Source organism: Bos taurus, chromosome 15, assembly GCF_002263795.3.
Source record: "Bos taurus isolate L1 Dominette 01449 registration number 42190680 breed Hereford chromosome 15, ARS-UCD2.0, whole genome shotgun sequence".
NCBI classification, from domain to species: Eukaryota; Metazoa; Chordata; class Mammalia; order Artiodactyla; family Bovidae; genus Bos; species Bos taurus.
The window spans coordinates 53650709-53669250 of record NC_037342.1 but is presented as its reverse complement, the minus strand read 5'-3'; the positions used below and the strand labels follow the sequence as shown (position 1 = coordinate 53669250).

Below are 18542 nucleotides of genomic sequence, written 5' to 3'. Positions count from 1 at the left end.
AGTGTGTCTTAAATCCAGTTTTTAAGTTTTTTGAGGTCTACAAAGGCTCATGTACTGTCCTCCTGTGGGTATTATAACCTCAGATTACTAAGTACGGAGGTTACTAGGACTAACACCCACCCCATCCCAGGCAGCTTTAGCATCTGCTCATCAGCTTGTTACTTGGATTTTCAGCTTCTCTTTTATTTCTGGTACTTGGATATTTCCCAATCTTTCTAGAAAATGTATGATTAAATACTTTTTATATTTTATTCAAAATTTCTAAGTCTTTGTGATTAGGGATGGATTCCAGTTACCTGTCTGCCATGTTGCTAAGACTTAAAGTTCCTCATAGAAATCTTAATTAAATAAATTGTTAACTTAGCAGGAAAAGTTCAGTCATTTTTTGGTTATTCTTCAAATTAATGTTTTTCAAATAGGAAACTTAAGGACCAGAAAGATAACACAGCAGGCTAATGGCAGATGGGGGATAGGAATGAACTTGCTGTTTGGGCAGCAGAATTGCAGTATCTCCAGGTTCTGCTGTTTTTCTGCCTGTGGGGAATTATGCCTAAATTAGATCATTTTGCAAGAGGCCTTCCAAATCTGTGACTCTATAATTCCATGCTGTTTCTGACATCAATTTCCAGGAAATTCCACCTGCAGGTCTGGTATTCTAGTTAACTGTAAGCTCTTAGGAGACAGGAGCTATGTCTAGTACATGTTGCCATAGTCCCCATTTTCTGACATTTAACGAGCCATGAGAGCTATTCACTGAGCTCTCATAGCATTCCAGTGTCCACCTTCATTAAGGTGTCTAATGCATTGTATCACAATTACTGGTTTACTCATGTGCCCCTTGGTTGATTGCAAGCTTTTTAAGGCAGGAATCTCCATGTACATTATAAACACGGTAAATATTAAATAAATGCATTTAATTCATTAGTCACATTGCTCCCAACGATATCTTCCTAAAAACATGACAGTCACAACTCTAATTAGTGAAGCCCATATAGCCTTTTTATGTTTATTCCCTGCTTCGCTTTGCCTTAGACTATAATCACAATACTACTTGAACATTCTTGATTTTGGCTTCTGTTTCTACCATTCCCTCATCATAAAATGCCCTTCATCCCAATCTCTGCTCATTGAAATTCTTTTCCCTGTTTAAGGAAGATTCAGATGGCATTTTTTTCTTAAATTCTATATTTTTTTAATTCAATTAATTAATTAAATTAAATTCTAAATTTTTTTCTTAAATTCTATATTTTTTATTGGAGTATAACGTCCATGGTAGCTCAGATGGTAAAGAGTCTGCCTACGATGTGGGAGGCCCAGGTTCAATCCCTGGGTTGGGAATATCCTCTGGAGAAGGAAATGGCAACCCACTCCAGGACTCTTGCCTGGAAAACCCATGGGGTCGCAAAGAGTCAGACACGACTGAGCGACTTCACTTTATTGGAGTATGGTTGATTTACAGTGTTGTGCCATTTTCTTCTGTACAGCAAATGAATCAGTTACACTTACATATATCCATTCTTCAGGCGGCACTTCTTCCATGAAGCTTGCTGAAATTCTCAAGTCTCCTCCTTTCTTTATGCCTCCACAGCACGTCATACATACTTCTTTCAAGTAATTGAGCCATTCTGCTCAGTATTCTAGTTAATTCGGTTCGTATTTCTCACCTCCCATTTTTGGCTGTGCTGGGTCTTTGCTGCTGCACCTGGGCTCTCTCTAGCTGTGACAAGTGGGGGCTACTCTCTAGCGGTGACAAGTGGGGGCTCTCTCTAGCGGTGACAAGTGGGGGCTCTCTCTAGCTGTGACAAATGGGGGCTACTCTCTAATTGTGACAAGTGGGGGCTACTCTCTAGTTGCGGTGGCAGAGCCCTCATTGCAATGGCCTCCCAGGTGGTGCAGTGGTGAAGAATGTGCCCGCCAATACAGGAGGTTCGATCCCTGGGTCAGGAAGATCCCCTGGAGTAGGAAATGGCAACCCACCCTGGTATTCTTGCCTGGAAAATTCCATGGACAGAGAAGACCGGTGGGCTGCAGCCCACGGGGTCGCAAAGAATCTGACACGACTGAGCACACATACACCCTTGTTGCAAAGCATGGGCCCTAGGGCATGTGGGCCTCAGTAGTTGCAGCTTACGGGCTCCAGAGCATGGACTTGGCAGTTCTGGCGCATAGGCGCAGCTGCTCCTCAACATGTGGAGACCTCCCAGACCAGGGACTGGGGCGTGTCCCCTGCATTGGCAGGGTGGTTCTTAACCACTGGACTACCAAGGAAGTACAATATAAATTTTTTAAATGTGAGAATACTTCAGTATTCTCCACACCTAGTTACATTGTCTTGTATATAATAGATGCTTAGCATATTTAACTTAAATGAGTTGGAAAGAAAACTTGCCTTCCTGGGTTTCAAAGGCCCCTCACATTTTTGCATTGTTATTTTCTTGCTCTACCTGTGGACTCAACTTTAGTGATGGTACTTATGTTCCCTGCAGGTGGCCTATGACATGGGGGATTACTACCATGCCATTCCATGGCTGGAGGAGGCCGTCAGTCTCTTCCGAGGCTCTTATGGAGAATGGAAGACAGAGGATGAGGCAAGTCTTGAGGATGCCTTGGATCACCTGGCCTTCGCCTATTTCCAGGTAGGGGAGTAAGCAAGAGACCCACTCCTTTCATCACAGTAAGCATAATGCTTTATATCTGCTTTACCACTTTTTCAGCATTTTCATGTCTCTTAATTTATTTCATCTTCCCAATAGGACTGAATGTGTCAGGCAGGGCAGTTGTTTTATTATTTCCATATTTCTCATGTGAGTAAACTGAATCTCCAAAGAATTCCTAACTTGTTACAAAGTTCACAGAGGTCAGATTAGAGCCTGAGTCTATTTCTTCCTCAGTACTCTTTCCAATGCGCTGACTACTTTAAAATCATCATCTCCAATGTAGGAGGCGGTTTCTCACCTGTATCAGCAGCAGCTGCATTTACAAATGTTTAGTGGCTTCATAGTCAATGCAGGTCACTCTTTTGCACTCTCAGCAATTCATAACTCTTGCCATGATATTGCCAATGTCAAGGAAGAAGTTTGATTGTTATCTTCTCCCATCTGCTGTCAAGTCCAACTGTGACGTGAATCATGTCCAGATACAGAGCTGGTGTCATTGGTCCAGAGCATCAGCTCATTGCCTCCTGTAGGTGTTGTTTTTCATTGGCACCATTGACCTGTGATCTGTTGGAAAGCTCATTTCGCTTCTTGTGGGAGCTGCCATCCTAACCCCACGTCCGCCAGAGTTGTACAGTCTTTAAGAATAGGCTGGAAAAATCACTACAGAGTCAGTTCCCTAGGGTGTCCAAAACTAATAAACCATTTCTGCTCCACACATTCCTTTTTCTTTCCCCCTTTTCCTGAGAAAGGGAGGAGGATGTGGGTGGTCCAAACCTGTGTTTTGCTGCCAGAACAGATTTATTCTCAGTGCTGCAAATGGCCCTTTTCTTCTCATAGAAGTTCCTGGCTCTTTGATGTAAAACTTTCCAGGGTGCTTTTCCTATCTCTCTTGCTTAATTGCTATTAAAGCTGAAATAGAGTCACTGTGATGCAATAAAGGGTGAGAAGTAATTGAATTTTAATAGAAGGAAATGGAGAATTGATATGGAGACTCAGAGAAGATAAACTAAAGCAGCCCATTCTGAAAGATAGAGTTTTAGAAACAATGTCTAATAGTTTTGGGGTTTTTTCCCCTATGGTAACTTAGATTTCTCCTCTTCTCACTTGGAAACTCTCCCATTCTACAGTTGTGCTTTGTCTGGAAAATATTATTCATCTTACCAGGTGTAGCTCAAATGTCTCCTATTTTGTGAAGCCTTCTTTAATTCTCTTTAGACCCCTCAGATTCTCCTTCTTTGTGCCCTTATAGTGTGTGTGTGTGTTTATGCCACAATAATAAAACACATTGGCATTGTCTTATAGGCGATTTCTGGTCCCCTTTTTACCACTAGTAAATTAGGGATAAATGTTCCTCATGGATTTTTCATTATCATATAAAATTATGTATCTATATACACCACAAAAAGTATAATACATCATATTATATGTAGTACTATCATTTAATACATTTTCAGGATATGTTTTAGTAAAAAATCATTTCAGTAACTACAAATAATGAGAAACTGTGTGTAGTAACTAAACTCTAGGCTCTGAAGTCAGGCAGACCTAGGTTCAAGTTCTGTGAAAACTTGGGTAACTTACTTAACCTCCCTAGACTTTAATTTTCTTTCTTTTTGCTTTAAAGCTTCAGTTTTCCTCTATGATCAGACTTTTCTTCTTTCTACTTTTTTTAAAAAAATACTTATTTACTTTTATTTATGTGTTTATTTGGCTGCATTGGGTTTTAATTGCTGGACTTGGGATCTTTGGTGCACAGGTTCAGTAGTTGAGGCCTGTGGGCTTAGTTGCTCCGCAGCATGTGGGATCTTAGATCCCCGACAAGGGATTGAACTTGTGTCCCCTGCACTGGAAGGCAGATTCTTAACCACTGGACCACCAGGGAAGTCCCTAATTTTCTTATCTTTAAAGGGGAATAATAATGATAATGTGGGAGTGTGGAAATAATTTTCCCTGTAACCTTCTGAGTTTTTGGCTGAGCCCTCCCTGTAATATAAGACAGATTAATAAGAGGAACAATAAACGTAAGTTAACCAACATGTATACCTCCTGTAGACATGGGAGATATTGGGGGGCAGGGGATGAGTAACTCTCTGAGAGGATCTAAACCTTCATCTTAAATATGATGCATCCAGCTAAAGACAAAAGAAGGAAAGGTATTGGGGGGGCCAGTTCTGGGAGGTGACCAGACCAAGCAAGCAAGAGTAAGGCTGTTAGGTACCAATAGATTTAGGGTGCCTTCTCCATTGGTAAGATTTTCTTCTGATGTAGAGTCATCCTTCTCTTTCAGGTACATGGGGGAGATAACCTTCACAAAAGGAGATTTCCATTGTAAATATAAATTTCCCTTATGAAAGCATAGCTTCTACTCTGGTTTAAAAAACTTCTCTGATGTTTCTCAAAATAATTAGCTCAAAATAATCCTTATGCCAAAGAAGCATATTTGAGGATGGCATATTCTGCTCCCCTTTGTTGACTTAAAAAAATGCACAGTGTGAGAGTTGTGCATCAGGTTTTATTTGGGGCAAAATGAGGACTGTAGCCCAGGAGACAGCACCTCAGATAGCTCTGAGAAACTGTTTCAAAGAGGTTAGGGGGAAGGTCAGTATATATGTGATTTTAGTGAAAGGGGAGTGCATGCAATCAAACACATATTTTTTTTTTTTGCAGAAGGTTTCTGTTAGTCTTGAGGAGCAGTTGTCACCATGAAAAGTTTTAGTGCTTTTCTAGATATGAGGAAATACAAGAATTGGGCTTATAAAATCAGCTTCTGAAAATATCTAACTGTATGAAGACCTGTTCTGCCTTTGCACAGAGTGCCTCATTTATGCTCTCCACCCTGAACTATTTTCAGGGGGGTGTTGAAAGCCAGCAGCTGCAGCAGCTCGTGATTTAATCCTTGTGGATATAGATGGAAGTTCTCATGGCAAGTGCCAGTTTGTAGTTGGCAGTCATCTCAAAGGGCCGGCATGAGGATTAAGTGAGCTAATATACGTAAAGCCCTTAACCCAATTCATAGCACATATGTTCTCAATAAATGTAAGCTATCTTTACAGTATACACAAGTGTGTGTTCTCCTTTTTCATTGAACATTATTTACTATACACATTTCCAGAGAAATTTAACTGGGATATCAAAAGTAGCTCTAACTGTTCTTGATAAAACATAATTTTATCTCCTGATAAAGCCCTTGAGTTTTAAAAATATATAAAATTAATATTTTAGCTTTCTTCATCTCAAAGGGTTTGAAAATCTATAACCCTGAGTTAATATCTGACATTATAAGATATTAATAGATTAATTAATTACACATCTGTTAAGTACAGAACAGAATAATTCATAATATTAATTAGAAACAATCTATATGCCTAACAGTGGTGGAATGGTTAGATTGTCTGTGATGGAGCTTCTGGATGGAATGATATGCAGCCATTAAAAATGCTATCTCTGTTGTACACACATGTTCATAGCAGCACTGTTCACAACCGCCAGTAGGTGGGAAGCTTTCCAAGTATCCATCAGTGGGTGAATGGACAAGAAAAAGAAGGAAATTCTAACACATGCTACCACGTAAATGAAACTTGAGGACATCATGCTAAGTGAAACAAGTCACAAAAAGACCAGTATAGTTTGATTCCATTTATATGAGATTTCTAGAAGAGTCAAATTTATAAAGACAGAAAGTAAAGTGATGGTTACCAGGGGCAGACGGGGAGGAGATAATTGGGAGTTGTTAATGAGTAGAGTTTCAGTTTTGCAAGATGAGAAAACTCTGGAGGTCATTTGTACAACAGTGTGAATATATTTAGTACTACTGACCCGTACACTTGGAAATGATTAAGATGGTAAATTTATGTTTACCACAGTGAAAAGTACTAATTAAAAAATGCTGTTTCTGAGGACTATGTAAAAATATAGAAAGTACTCCTGATTACACTGTAGAGGGAAACAATCAGAATATGAAAATGTGTAATAAATATGACTGTAACTGTGTACACACTATGTATTATTCCAAAGTTTTTGAAATGCCTGGGTTTCAGTGGAACCTTTACTCCCATTTCTCATATGTTTTATAGTGTCCTTCTTCTTGCTTTTATCATTAAAAATGCATTTTTTTTAACATGCAAAAGTGAAATGATCAGAAGGACATACAGGTCTAGTGACTTATCATCATTTTGCAGCACCCAGAGCTGGATGACAGCCCACCCGCCCCGAGTGCTGTTCCCCAGGCTTGTCTGGAAAGCCTGTGTGTGCTTTCAGCCATGTGTAGTCCAAGGTTGAATGGCTGCAGGGAGAGCCATTGCTATGCAGTGGGAATGGTTCAGGTTTAGCTCTTCCTTTTTCTTCCCCTCACTAACTTTGTGGATTCTCAGAAGTGCTGAACCTGGAGAACACATCATATTCTTAGTAGGATTGTTGCAGTTCCATATTAACGTTTACTAATAAAATATACCAAAACAACAACACCCTACAATTATATGGTTTTGCATGCTTTGAAAGATTTGAGGGAATTTTAAGAAAGTTTATTTTCACTTATTTTTCTCCCTTCCCTGGTAAGGGTGGTAATAAGTCATTTGTAAATGAGGAAACTGAGGAGAGCTGATTTGCATCAGGGCTGCAAATCCTGAATTAGGACAGAGAATCTCTACATTTTAGTCTGCAGCTCATTTCAGTGAGTCTTACTATCTACTATTGGTAAGCTTATTTTAGAGTTTTTTTTAATCCATTTAATGATTCATTAGGGGAGATATCCTCAGCGCCGTTAACTCACTCTTTTCCTTTTCTTTCTTTTTTTACAGGCAGGAAATGTTTTGTGTGCCCTCAACCTTTCCCGGGAGTTTCTTCTGTACAGTACGTAACCATAAAAGATAACCACAGGTCAGACCTGTGGGAAATCCCTCTTGCTCTTGGCCTTTCATCCCTGCAAATGAAGTATAGCTGTCTGTTTTTATTTTTCGAATCTCATAATCCAAGGCACATTTCTAATTTTTGATTAAATCTTAACATACTGTTCAGTGCACCAGGGGGAGTTTTTAAGTTCATTGGAAGTGCTAAGAAAAAGATACCAGCGTGTGCCTTCCTCCTCCACCCCTATTGAGTCATATGTATTAGTGTTGCTTCAGTGGGGAACAAGTCCTAGGTTGGGAGCCAATTTCTTCAGGGACATTCAAAGATCCAGGTTTTGGGAATAGACCTGGGAATGAGTGCAATCAATGAGAGCTGTGTGTGCAAGAAGGAGAGCGACTCAGCAGGGTTGTTCACTTTGGCTGCTAACAGAAAGATAGCAATTCTTCTCTTTATACTGGAGCTCACTTTGCTATGCAAGCCTCCTGCCCAGCTGGCCACAGAGTTCAGCTTCAGCCCTCTCAAGCAGCGTTTCACCAGAGTTAAACTGGGGGAGAGATTTGCTAGCTTAACTCTGCTTAGATATTTTTACTTAAAATTTTGGTGGTAGAGGGCTTCCCAGGTTTTCTTTTAATAAGATGGATACTAAAAGATAGGTACATGTTACAGATATGTGTATTTACAGATATGTATATGTATCAGATATGTTAAGATATGTAATAACCATTCACAAAATTAGGTTGGCCAAAAAGGTCGTTAAAACACCAAACTTTTTGGCCAACCCAGTATTTATGATGTATTTCCTGTAGGACTTCACAAAAATATGTATGACTTTTTAATGAATCCATTTAGTAATGTTATTCCTTTCTGATAGTTTGGCAAACAGTAGGATAAGGCAGTAGCTGTGTGGTCTGGAAACATGTGGACAGTTAGTGGTACAGACAAAGTGATAACCCAGCCCCTCTATTTTTTGTGCTTGAACTATTAAAATCTCTGCATATCCCAGAGAACGTAAATTGTGCACTATTAAAGGTGAATAAGTAGACACAGCAAATTAAAATTCCTTGTTCCATAAATGGTCTCGCAATATTTTCATTGGTATTTTGGGCCCAATGTTTCTATTCCTTCAAACTTTATTTCTCCTTTGGTTAAAAAAAGGATGATAATTTCTGTCCCCTCATTGGCCAGAATGATGGTAACGGTGGAAGTGTTAGAAACACATTGAGCTCCTCAGAGAAAGATGCTTTGTGACCCTTACAGCAATGGAGCGCCTCCTTCCGAGATGCACTGAGATAATGCAGAGGCTAGCTGGCCATGGGTAGCTGCCAACTCACGGCGGATCTGCACCTAAAGTGGATACAAACAAGACACAAGATCCCTGTTGGGACCTTGGCTAGAACCAAAGTCTAGAACACCTTTGTCCCATACTGCTCTGTTGTGTCTAGGCCAGGCAGGCATTCTGAGGAATCTAGTAGAGTTGGGAATAGTTTAGCTTCCAGTTCTCAAGGGAAGAATAGAGCGAGTCTCTTTGCGGTAGGCTTTGGCTCTCTGGACTTCTCTTTCATAGCACTTTCTTGTTGTGTTTTGTTGTAAGTAGTCAATGTGTCTTTTCTCTGATAGACTCTAAACTCTGAGAGTTTAGCCTCTAGCACAATGTCTGGTACATGTTCACTGGAAAGTTACTGAGTGGACGGGTGAATGAATGATTGAAGCTTCTTTCCTAAACATAAAACTGACCATCACACTATCCTGCAGCCCCATCCTCATGATCCCTTGGTCTAAGAGTGTTCCTTCAGGTCTACCAGGCCCTGCTTAATCCTGCTGTAGGGGTGAGGGCCTTACATCCTCCTGTGCATGGACTTAGGAAGTTGTCCAGGTGCTGGTGGTGTGTAACAGTGAAGCTGCAGGAAACCTTGGTAGCACTCCCTGGGACCACTGTTTGTTAATCTGTTAATTTGTATTTTTTCCTGCTGATTTCTTCCAGGCCCAGATAATAAAAGGGTGGCCAGAAATGTCTTGAAGTATGAAAAGCTCTTGGCAGAGAGCCCTAACCAGGCTGTAGCAGAGACTGTCATGCAGAGACCCAATGTGCCCCACCTGCAGACCAGGGACACCTACGAGGGGTTATGTCAGACCCTGGGTTCCCAGGTATCACTTCTCACGGGAAGAAAAAGGGGGAACCAGTTTGGGGGATGGGAGAAAAGGTAGAATTGGGACAATTTAAAGGGAAAAACTGATGCATTAAAGAAGATAATAAAGCTCACTTGGACAATACCAGTGACTGAATTCTGAATCTCCTGAATTTCAGGCTTCTTATACTGGAGTTCCCATAAATTGGTTTCCACTTCTAGACCCTTCTTCTAAGCTGATTGTAGTCTTTCCTTTCAGCCTACTCACTACCGGATCCCCAGCCTCTACTGCTCCTATGAGACCAGTTCCAGTCCTTACCTGCTGCTCCAGCCTGTGCGGAAGGAGGTCATCCACCTGGAGCCCTATGTTGTTCTCTACCATGACTTTGTCAGTGACGCCGAGGCTCAGACGATCAGAGGGCTTGCGGAACCATGGGTGAGTGTCCACAAGGCCTGCTGAGAACCTCCCTTTGTTTCTTTGCCTGACTGATGTTCAGAAGTGTGAGAACGGGCAGCCTGAACTAGATAGTTCATCTGTTCAGGACTTCAAAATACCAGCCATTCCATAAAACTAATCAGCGGTGAAAAAACTCACAGTCGTCGTTGCTTCTGGCTGAGAAAAGTACAAGGGGATTTTCTGGGGTATTCACAATGTGCTTTCAATGTCTTGTTAGGGATGTGGAGTACATGGTTGTATGTTTGTGAAAACTCAGCAAATGGTACTCTTGAGATCTATGTATATCACTGTATGTAAATTTAATCTAAAAAAATTAAAGGAAGCCCCCCATCCCCAATCATTCCATAAAAGTGATAGAAGGAAAAAAAGGGTGGGAGAATTCTCTGGTGTTTCAGTGGTTAAGACTCAGCGCTCTCAATGCCTGCCTGGGGCCTGGGTTTGACTCCTAGTTGGGGAACTAAGATCCCACAAGCTGTTTGGTGTGGCCAAAAACAGAAAGAAAAAGGAAGAAAAGGGGTCAAATGACAGGGGAAAGGCGAGATTTCCTAGCACAGAAAAAGAGTGTGAAGATTATTTAGTTAAACGTCATTATTTTGTTAAAAAGAAATCCGAGGCCCGGAGAGGGAAAGAGACCTCGGGTCACATATATGGCTTGGCCCAGAATTGGAACCCAGAGGTACACTGATTGCTGCTCTGCTATTCGCCTTTATGTATCAGTTAACTTAGGCTGTTATATTTATTTGGTAATGTTGCCGGAAGTGGAGGGACCCCCTTCAGGGCCTGAAAGTGGGCTCTGGCCTAACACTCGGTAATGAATTGTCCAAGGAGATACACATGCTGACAAAGCAAGAAACTTTACTGAGAAAAGGTGCTTGAGCGGAGAGCAGGAAGGTAAGGGAGCCCAGGAGGACTGCTCTGCCGTGTGGCTCGCAGTCTTGTTATTTTTTGTGATGGGATTAGTTTCCAGCTTGCCTCTGGGCAATCATTCTGACTCAGGGTCCTTCCTGGTGGTGCACACATTGCTCAGCCAAGATGGATTCCAGCAAGAAGGATTCTGGGAGGTGGTAGGACATGTGGCATCTCCATGTGAGATGAATTTTCCCAAATTCTTCCTATTGGTAGTGTCTTGTTAGTTCCGCGTTCCTTATCAGAACCTCCTATTATAAAAGAACTCACACAAATGGTGCCTACAGAATAGGCAGTTACAGTTAGGGTTTCCTCTAACAGTAACAAGCAGCCCCCAAATCTCAGGGAGGACAACAGCAGTAGAGGCTGGCTTGGTCCTCACGTTATATGTCTGTCTTGTGCTGGTTGCTGCTCTGCCCCATGTTGTCCTTACTCTCAGACCCAGCCCAACAGAGCAGCCTCTGTTTGGAACATTGCCATCTCATGGGAGAGGAAAAACACAAAGATGGCAAACTACTAGCTGGCTTTTATAGCTTCTGCTTGGAAGCACCAGGCATTACTTCCATCCACATTTCCCTGCTTAAAGCAAGACATGTAGCCAACACTGCAGTCAGCTTGGTGGGTATATCTCATTCTTCCATGGAGAAGGCTCTGCAGCCACTGTGCCAAGCTTTATGTTGATGGGGAGGGGAGTTAGTCCTCCAGAAAGTATTGTTGTTATTCAGTCCCTCAGTTGTGTCCAACTCTTTGAGATCCCATGGACTGCAGCACACCAGGCTTTCCTGCCCTTAACTAATTCCTGGAGTTTGCTCAAATTCATGTCCATTGTGTAGGTGATGCCATCCAGCCATCTCATCCTCTGTCAACTCTTTCTCCTCCTGCCCTCAATCGTTCCCAGCATCAGAGTCTTCACCAGTGGGTTGGCTCTTCACATCACGTGGCCAAAGTATTGGAGCTTCAGCTTCAGCATCAGTCCTTCCAGTGAATATTCAGGACTGATTTCCTTTAGAATTGACTGGTTTGATCTCCTTGCAGTCCAGGGGACTCTCAAGAGTCTTCTCCAACACCACAGTTCAAAAGCATCAATTCTTCGGCGCTTACCCAGTCCAGTATTCTGACCTGGAGAATTCTGTGGACTGTATAGTCCATGGGGTCGCAAAGAGCTGGACACAACTGAGTGACTTTCACTTTCACTTTCCAGCCTTCTTTATGATCAACTCTCACATCCATTAATGACTACTGGAAAAATCATAGCTTTGACTAGACAGACCTTTGTTGGCAAAGTAATGTCTCTGCTTTTTAATATGATGTCTAGGTTTGTCATAGCTTTACTTCCAAGGAGCAAGCATCTTTTAATTTCATGGCTGCAGTCACCATCTGCAGTGATTTTGGAGCCCAAAATTAAAGTCTGTCACTGTTTCCATTGTTTCCCCATCTATTTGTCATGATCTTAGTTTTTGAATGTTGAGTTTTAAGGCATTTTTTTTCAGCCTCCTCTTTCACCTTCATCAAAAGGCGTTTTAGTTCCCTTTGCTTTCTGCCATTAGGATGGTATCATCTGCATATCTGAGGTTATTGTTATTTCTTCCAGCAATCTTGATTCCAGCTTGTGATTCATGTGGCCCAACATTTCACTTGATATACTCCATATATAATTTAAATAAGCAAGGTGACAATATATAGCTTTGACATACTCCTTTCCCTATTTGGAACCAGTCTGTTGTTCCATGTCCAGTTCTAACTGTTGCTTCTTGACCGGCATACAGGTTTCTCAGGATGCAGGTAAGATGGTCTGGTATTCCCATCTCTTTAAGAATTCTCCGCAGTTTGTTGTGATCCACACAGTCAAAGGCTTTAGCATAGTCAATGAAGCAGAAATAGATGCTTTTCTGGAATTCTCTTGCTTTTTCTATGATCCAACGAATGTTGGCAATTTGATCTGTGGTTCCTCTGCCTTTTCTAAATCCAGACTTGTATATCTGGAAGTTCTTGGTTCACATACTGTTGAAGCCTAGTTTGAAGGATTTGCACAATTGTGTGGTAGTTTGAACATTTTTTGGCATTGCCCTTCTTTAAGGTTGGAATGAAAACTGACATTTTCCAGTCCTGTGGGCACTGCTGAGTTTTCCAAATTTGCTGGCATATTAAGTGCAGCACTCAATGAAACTATGAGCCATGCTGTGCAGGGCCACCCAAGATGGATGGGTCATAATTCTGATAAGATGTTGTCCATTGGAGAAGGGAATGGCAAACCACTTCAGCATTCTTGCCTTGAGAACTCATGAATGTATGAAAAAACAAAAAGGTATGACACTGAAAGATGAACGCCCCAGGTCGGTAGGTGTCCAATATGCTACTGGAGAAGAGTGGAGAAGTAGTTCCAGAAAGAATGAAGAGCCTGAGTCAAAGCAAAAAACGATACCCAGTTGTGGATGTGTGTGATGGTGAAAGTAAAGTCTGATGCTATAAACAACAGTATTGCATAGGAACCTGGAATGTTAGATCCATGAATCAAGGTAAACTGGAAGTGGTCAAACAGGAGATGGCAAGAGTCAACAGCAACATTTTCCGAATCAGGGAACTAAAATGGACAGGAATGGGTGAATTTAATTCAGATGACCATTATATCTATGACTGTGGTCAAGAATCCCTTAGAAGAAATGGAATAACCCTCATAGTCAACAAAAGAGTTCAAAATGCAGTACTTGGGGTGTAGTCTCAAAAATGACAGAATGATCTCAGTTCATTTCCAAGGCAAACCATTCAGCATCACAGTAATCCAAGTCTATGCCCCAACCATTAATGCCAAAGAAGCTGAACAGTTCTATAAAGACCAACAAGACTTTCTAGAACAAACACCAAAAAAAGATGTCCTTTTCCTCATAGGGTGCTGGAATGCAGAAGTAGGAAGTCAAGAGATACCTGGAGTAATAGGCAAGTTTGGCCATGGGGTACAAATGAAGCAGGGCAGAGGCTAACAGTTTGCCAAGAGAACACACTGGTCACAGCAAACACCCTCTTCCAACAATACAAGAAATGACTGTACACATAGACATCACCAAATGGTCAGTACTGAAAATCAGATTGATTATATTCTTTGTAGCCAAAGATGGAGAAGCTCTACACAGTCAGCAAAAACAAGACCTGGAGCTGACTATGACTCAGATCATCAGTTCCTTATTGAGAAATTCAGACTTGAATTGAAAAAAGTAGGGAAAACCACTAGGCCATTCAGGTATGACCTAAATGAAATCTCTTCTGATTATACAGTGAAGTGACAAAAAGATTCGAGGGATCAGATCTGATAGAGTGCCTGAAGCACTATGGACAGAGGTTCGGGACATTGTACAGAAGGTGGTGACCAGAACCATCCCCAAGAAATGCAAAGGCAAAATGGTTGTCTAAGGAGGCCTTACAAATAGCTGAGAAAAGAGAAGAGAAAGGCAAAGGAGAAAGGGAAAGATTTATCCATCTGAATGCAGAGTTTCAAAGAATATCAAGGAGAGATAAGAAAGCCTTAAGTGAACAATGCAAGGAAATAGAAGAAAACAATAGAATGGGAAAGACTAGAGATCTCTTCAAGAAAATTAGAGATACCAAAGGCACATTTCAGGCAAAGATGGGCACAATAAAGGACAGAAACAGTATGGACCTTACAGAAGTAGAAGATATTAAGAAGAGGTGACACGAATACACAGAAGAACTATACAAAAAGATCTTAATGACCTGGATAACCATGATGGTATGATCACTCACCTAGAACCAGTCATCCTGGAGTGCGAAGTCAAGTGGGCCTTAGGAAGCATCACTATGAACAAAGCTAGTGGAGGTGACAGAATTCCAATAAGTTATTTAAAATCCAGGAAGTGTGGCAAATATTTAGAAAGGTCATGCAGTTGACCTCACTGCTATTTAAGTATATTGCCTCTTTTCAAATGGCACATAAGACAGTTGCAGAATCCCTGTGTCAAAGCAGACGTCATGGCCTTCACAGTGTGTTGTTTGCCCTGGCAGCCAGACCGTCATTCATCACTAGAACAGAGTGTGCTGTGTGCTAGATGCTGTACTGGGTTCTGGGCTGCTACACGGAGGTTAAGTATTGCTCCCTCTGATTTCAGAGCTTCCTGAAGAAGGGGAAAGAGATATTTACAATGCACTGTGATACATCCTGTAATAAGTATTGGTGTGCAGCATATACAGCAGCATAAAAATGAGAACCTTCCTCCAAGGGAAAGGTAGTCAGATGAAGAGCAGATAGAGGCAGAGGGAGGAGAAAAACAGAGGCTTCCCCGTGGATGTGAGATTCATCTGAGTGAAAGGTGACAAAGAATATTCCAGGAAGACAGGCAGTCTGTGCACAGGCCTGCTGTGTGGTGTGTTCAGAGAGTAGGGGGAAGCTAGGGGCTGAAGTGGGCAGGGGTGGGTGTGGGAGGTGATGGGAGATGCAAGGTGAGACACAATTAGGAGCTCCAGAAGTACCACGCTGGGGAGTTTGGATTTTATCCCAAAAGCCAGGGGAAGCAGTGGGACAATTTGAAATTGGAGAGCGCCCTGATCAGGCCTGCAGATTTTGAGGGAGACTTTGGCAGCAGATAGGAATTGGAGGAGAAGAATAGCAAAATAATTCCATCTAAAAGCCCTTCAGACGAATCTGGGATCTTTGTACAGAAAGTTTTTGAAGCCATTAAGCTCCCCGTGAATTGGAACGATACGTTTTCAATATCTTTGGCTTCTCAGTGAGCCAGCGGCAGCGTTTGGCCTGAAGCTCCCTTTTCCTCAGGACAACTCTGTTGCTGTGGTAACGGGACAGGCAGCCCACTTGGAGATGTTCATTTAATCCCCCGTGGCCAGGTCATCTGTCTGGCACGCACAGACCTTGCCACACTCCTTTCCCCCAGAAGTGTCTTGCCAGGATTGCTGGTCCCTGTCTCGCCTTTGGCTTACCCAGGAACAAGTCCTGGGTGTGTGTGGTAGTGGCTGCCCCACGGGAACCAAGCCACCTCAGTGGCTTGTGTTGAATTTCTCTGCTCCTGTTCACTGTCTGTTTCTCAAAAAATAATTTCTCTGCTCTCTCATCATTCCTCCCCCATCTGCATTCTGCCCATTCTTGAAGACTGAGTTGAAACTGGACACCTCTTTTGGCTTCCTAGCCCTTACCGCTTTGGCCCACTTTCACAGATTCTTTCAGCAGGAACATTTTTTCCAGAGCACTTTTTGGGGCCACCTACAATAACCTTCCTCCTCTGAACTCAAGAGTTTTTGTCTCCAGTCGTTTGGTACTTTCATTTATCCTGCCATTTACGTGTTGTCTGGAATTGCTCACAGTTTCACGAGTTAGTCCCTTATCTCCCTCAACCAGACTGTAGGCTAGCAGGGATCATATGTTGTCCTTGAAATGCATGGCCCTGTATTATGCCTGTTGCAGCTAGAGCAGTCTGCAACCGGTCACTTTCCACTGAGTCAGGCCCTTGCTTAAACTCTTTAATGGGTCCCTTTTGCTCTCAAATGATTACAGAGCCCCTTGGGCTGGCTACTGCCACCCTTTCTGCAGCATGCTGCCTTACCCTGACACCCCAGAAACGCTAAACAACTTGTGCCTCCATGAACAGGCAGTGCTCTCACTGGCCTTCCCACACACTCCTCTCTGCCTGAAGCACTCTTCCCTCGGCCTCTTTTCACCTGTGTGATTCCAGTTGTCTTTTGGGCATCCTGGGAAGCCTTCCTGTCCTTCGTAAGAATGGCTGGTTGTTCTTCTGTAACCCTGTACTTTTCCAGAAGGGCCCCACTGAATGACTTATGGTTATCCTGCACAGTGCTTAGTCAGAGAACAACCAGTAAGTATTTGTCCCCTCAAATGAATGACTGTGGATGCACAGTAAATAACTGTTATGCAGAGTGTATAATGCAGTATACAGATAATTTACACAAATAATTGTGGAAATGCAGTGTGGCTCTGGAAGGGAGGGGGCTGGCAGAGTGGAGTGGAGATTCTGTAGGATTTGTTTTTAAACCATTGATATTGCCCCAGAAGAGCAGCAGGGACTCTCTCTTCACTATGAACGCTCGGGAGAGGAGCTAGACAGAGGACCACACAGATACAGTATCAGTCACTTACCGATTCTCTGCATCCCAGAATTGTAGAGAGAGAGGCTGAGAAGGCGTCCAGGAGTGTGTTGTTCACAAGCTGCATTTTATAGCTGAGGAAACGGGTCTAGGGAAGGGAAGAGCCTTTTCCAAGTTTCTCTACCTGGTTTAGCAGCAGGAACAGTATTATTGTTGAAGCCTCTGAGAAAGGAAAGGGTGCCCTTCGTTGCTCCATGCTCTACTCTGACTGCACGTGAAGTGCCAGGACTGTGTCGTTAGGCTCAAGACTCTGGTTCATTCACTCCTGGATGCATTTCACCAATATTTAGCACCTACTCCCTGCCTGGCCTATTCTGCACCCTCGGGATACAGCACTGAAAAAGGGCCAAGCGCTTGCCCTCATGGAGCTGACATTTTGGCGTCGGATGCAGGAGCAGACATCCTCATGTAGATATTGTTTCTCTTTCTGTCCTTTGTACAGTATTTTTGCAATTAGAGGCTACTTTATTTAAAAATAACTTAAAATTCCTATCCGAACATTCAGAACAAAATAGAGACGTTCAGTTGAATTAGTGACTTCAGACCTGTTTGGTTGTTTTTTCCCCATAACAAAGGCAGCTGCAAGCAAAACAGATTTTGATTCTCTGTAAGGAAGGGATTTTATCTGAATTGTTCAGAAGGAGCAGGCTGCCTCTGAGGGTACAGAGTGTCCTGTCTTTGTCATTTAATTTGACAAACACTAAAGTCAAAGCTTAGCTGACCCAGACACTGGGATATAAAGATGAATAAGAAATAACCCTTAGGGACTTCCTGGGTGGTCCAGTGGTTAAGAATCCTCCCTGCAATGCAGGGGACATGGGTTCCATCTCTGGCTGGGGAACTGAGATGATCCCACATGCCATGAAGCAATAAACCCATGTGCCACAACTAGAGAATCTGTGTGCTGCAATGAAAGATCCCACATGCCTCAACTAAGACCCGACACAGCCAAATAAATAAATATTAAAAAAAAAAAGAAACAGCCCTTGTTCTTACAAAACTTACAGTCTTGCAGATGCAAAAGGGATTAAAAATCACTTTTATTTTAGTTCCAACAGACTTTTTTGAACATTTAGTATTTACCATAAGTATTTACCAGATATGAAGCTCAAGTTTATTGTCAACTTTGAGTTTTTATGTCACTTATTATTTTTTTCAAGATCAATAGCTATCACTAAATTAGTAGCGAGTGCAAAATATCCTTTATAAGGAGAAACTGGTGATTGTTAGGCTTATGCTAAGAGAGGGGCATGTCTATGCAAATGAGAGTCCTTCCCTTTGCATGGTAACCACTTGGACTTTCTCTTAAATCCTTCACACCAGTTACAGAGATCCGTGGTGGCGTCAGGTGAAAAGCAGTTACCAGTGGAGTACCGCATCAGCAAGAGGTAAGAGGGGTCCTTCCTTGGCAGGGACTCTGGTCACACC

General features: G+C 42.3%; 1 protein-coding gene across 6 annotated transcripts in view; it reads left to right on the top strand.

Moving 5' to 3' along the window:
• Positions 1–18542, top strand: part of P4HA3 (prolyl 4-hydroxylase subunit alpha 3) — a 72312-nt gene that overhangs the window by 12545 nt on the left and 41225 nt on the right. For all 6 annotated transcript variants that reach the window (XR_237556.5, XM_024975047.2, NM_001001598.2 and 3 more), the window contains 5 exon segments: positions 2487–2636; positions 7454–7505; positions 9484–9647; positions 9888–10064; positions 18438–18502. Coding sequence is in view for 5 of the 6 variants with exons in the window: in XM_024975047.2 (XP_024830815.1) it covers positions 2487–2636; positions 7454–7505; positions 9484–9647; positions 9888–10064; positions 18438–18502 (608 nt within the window). In the remaining variant the exon portion in view is untranslated.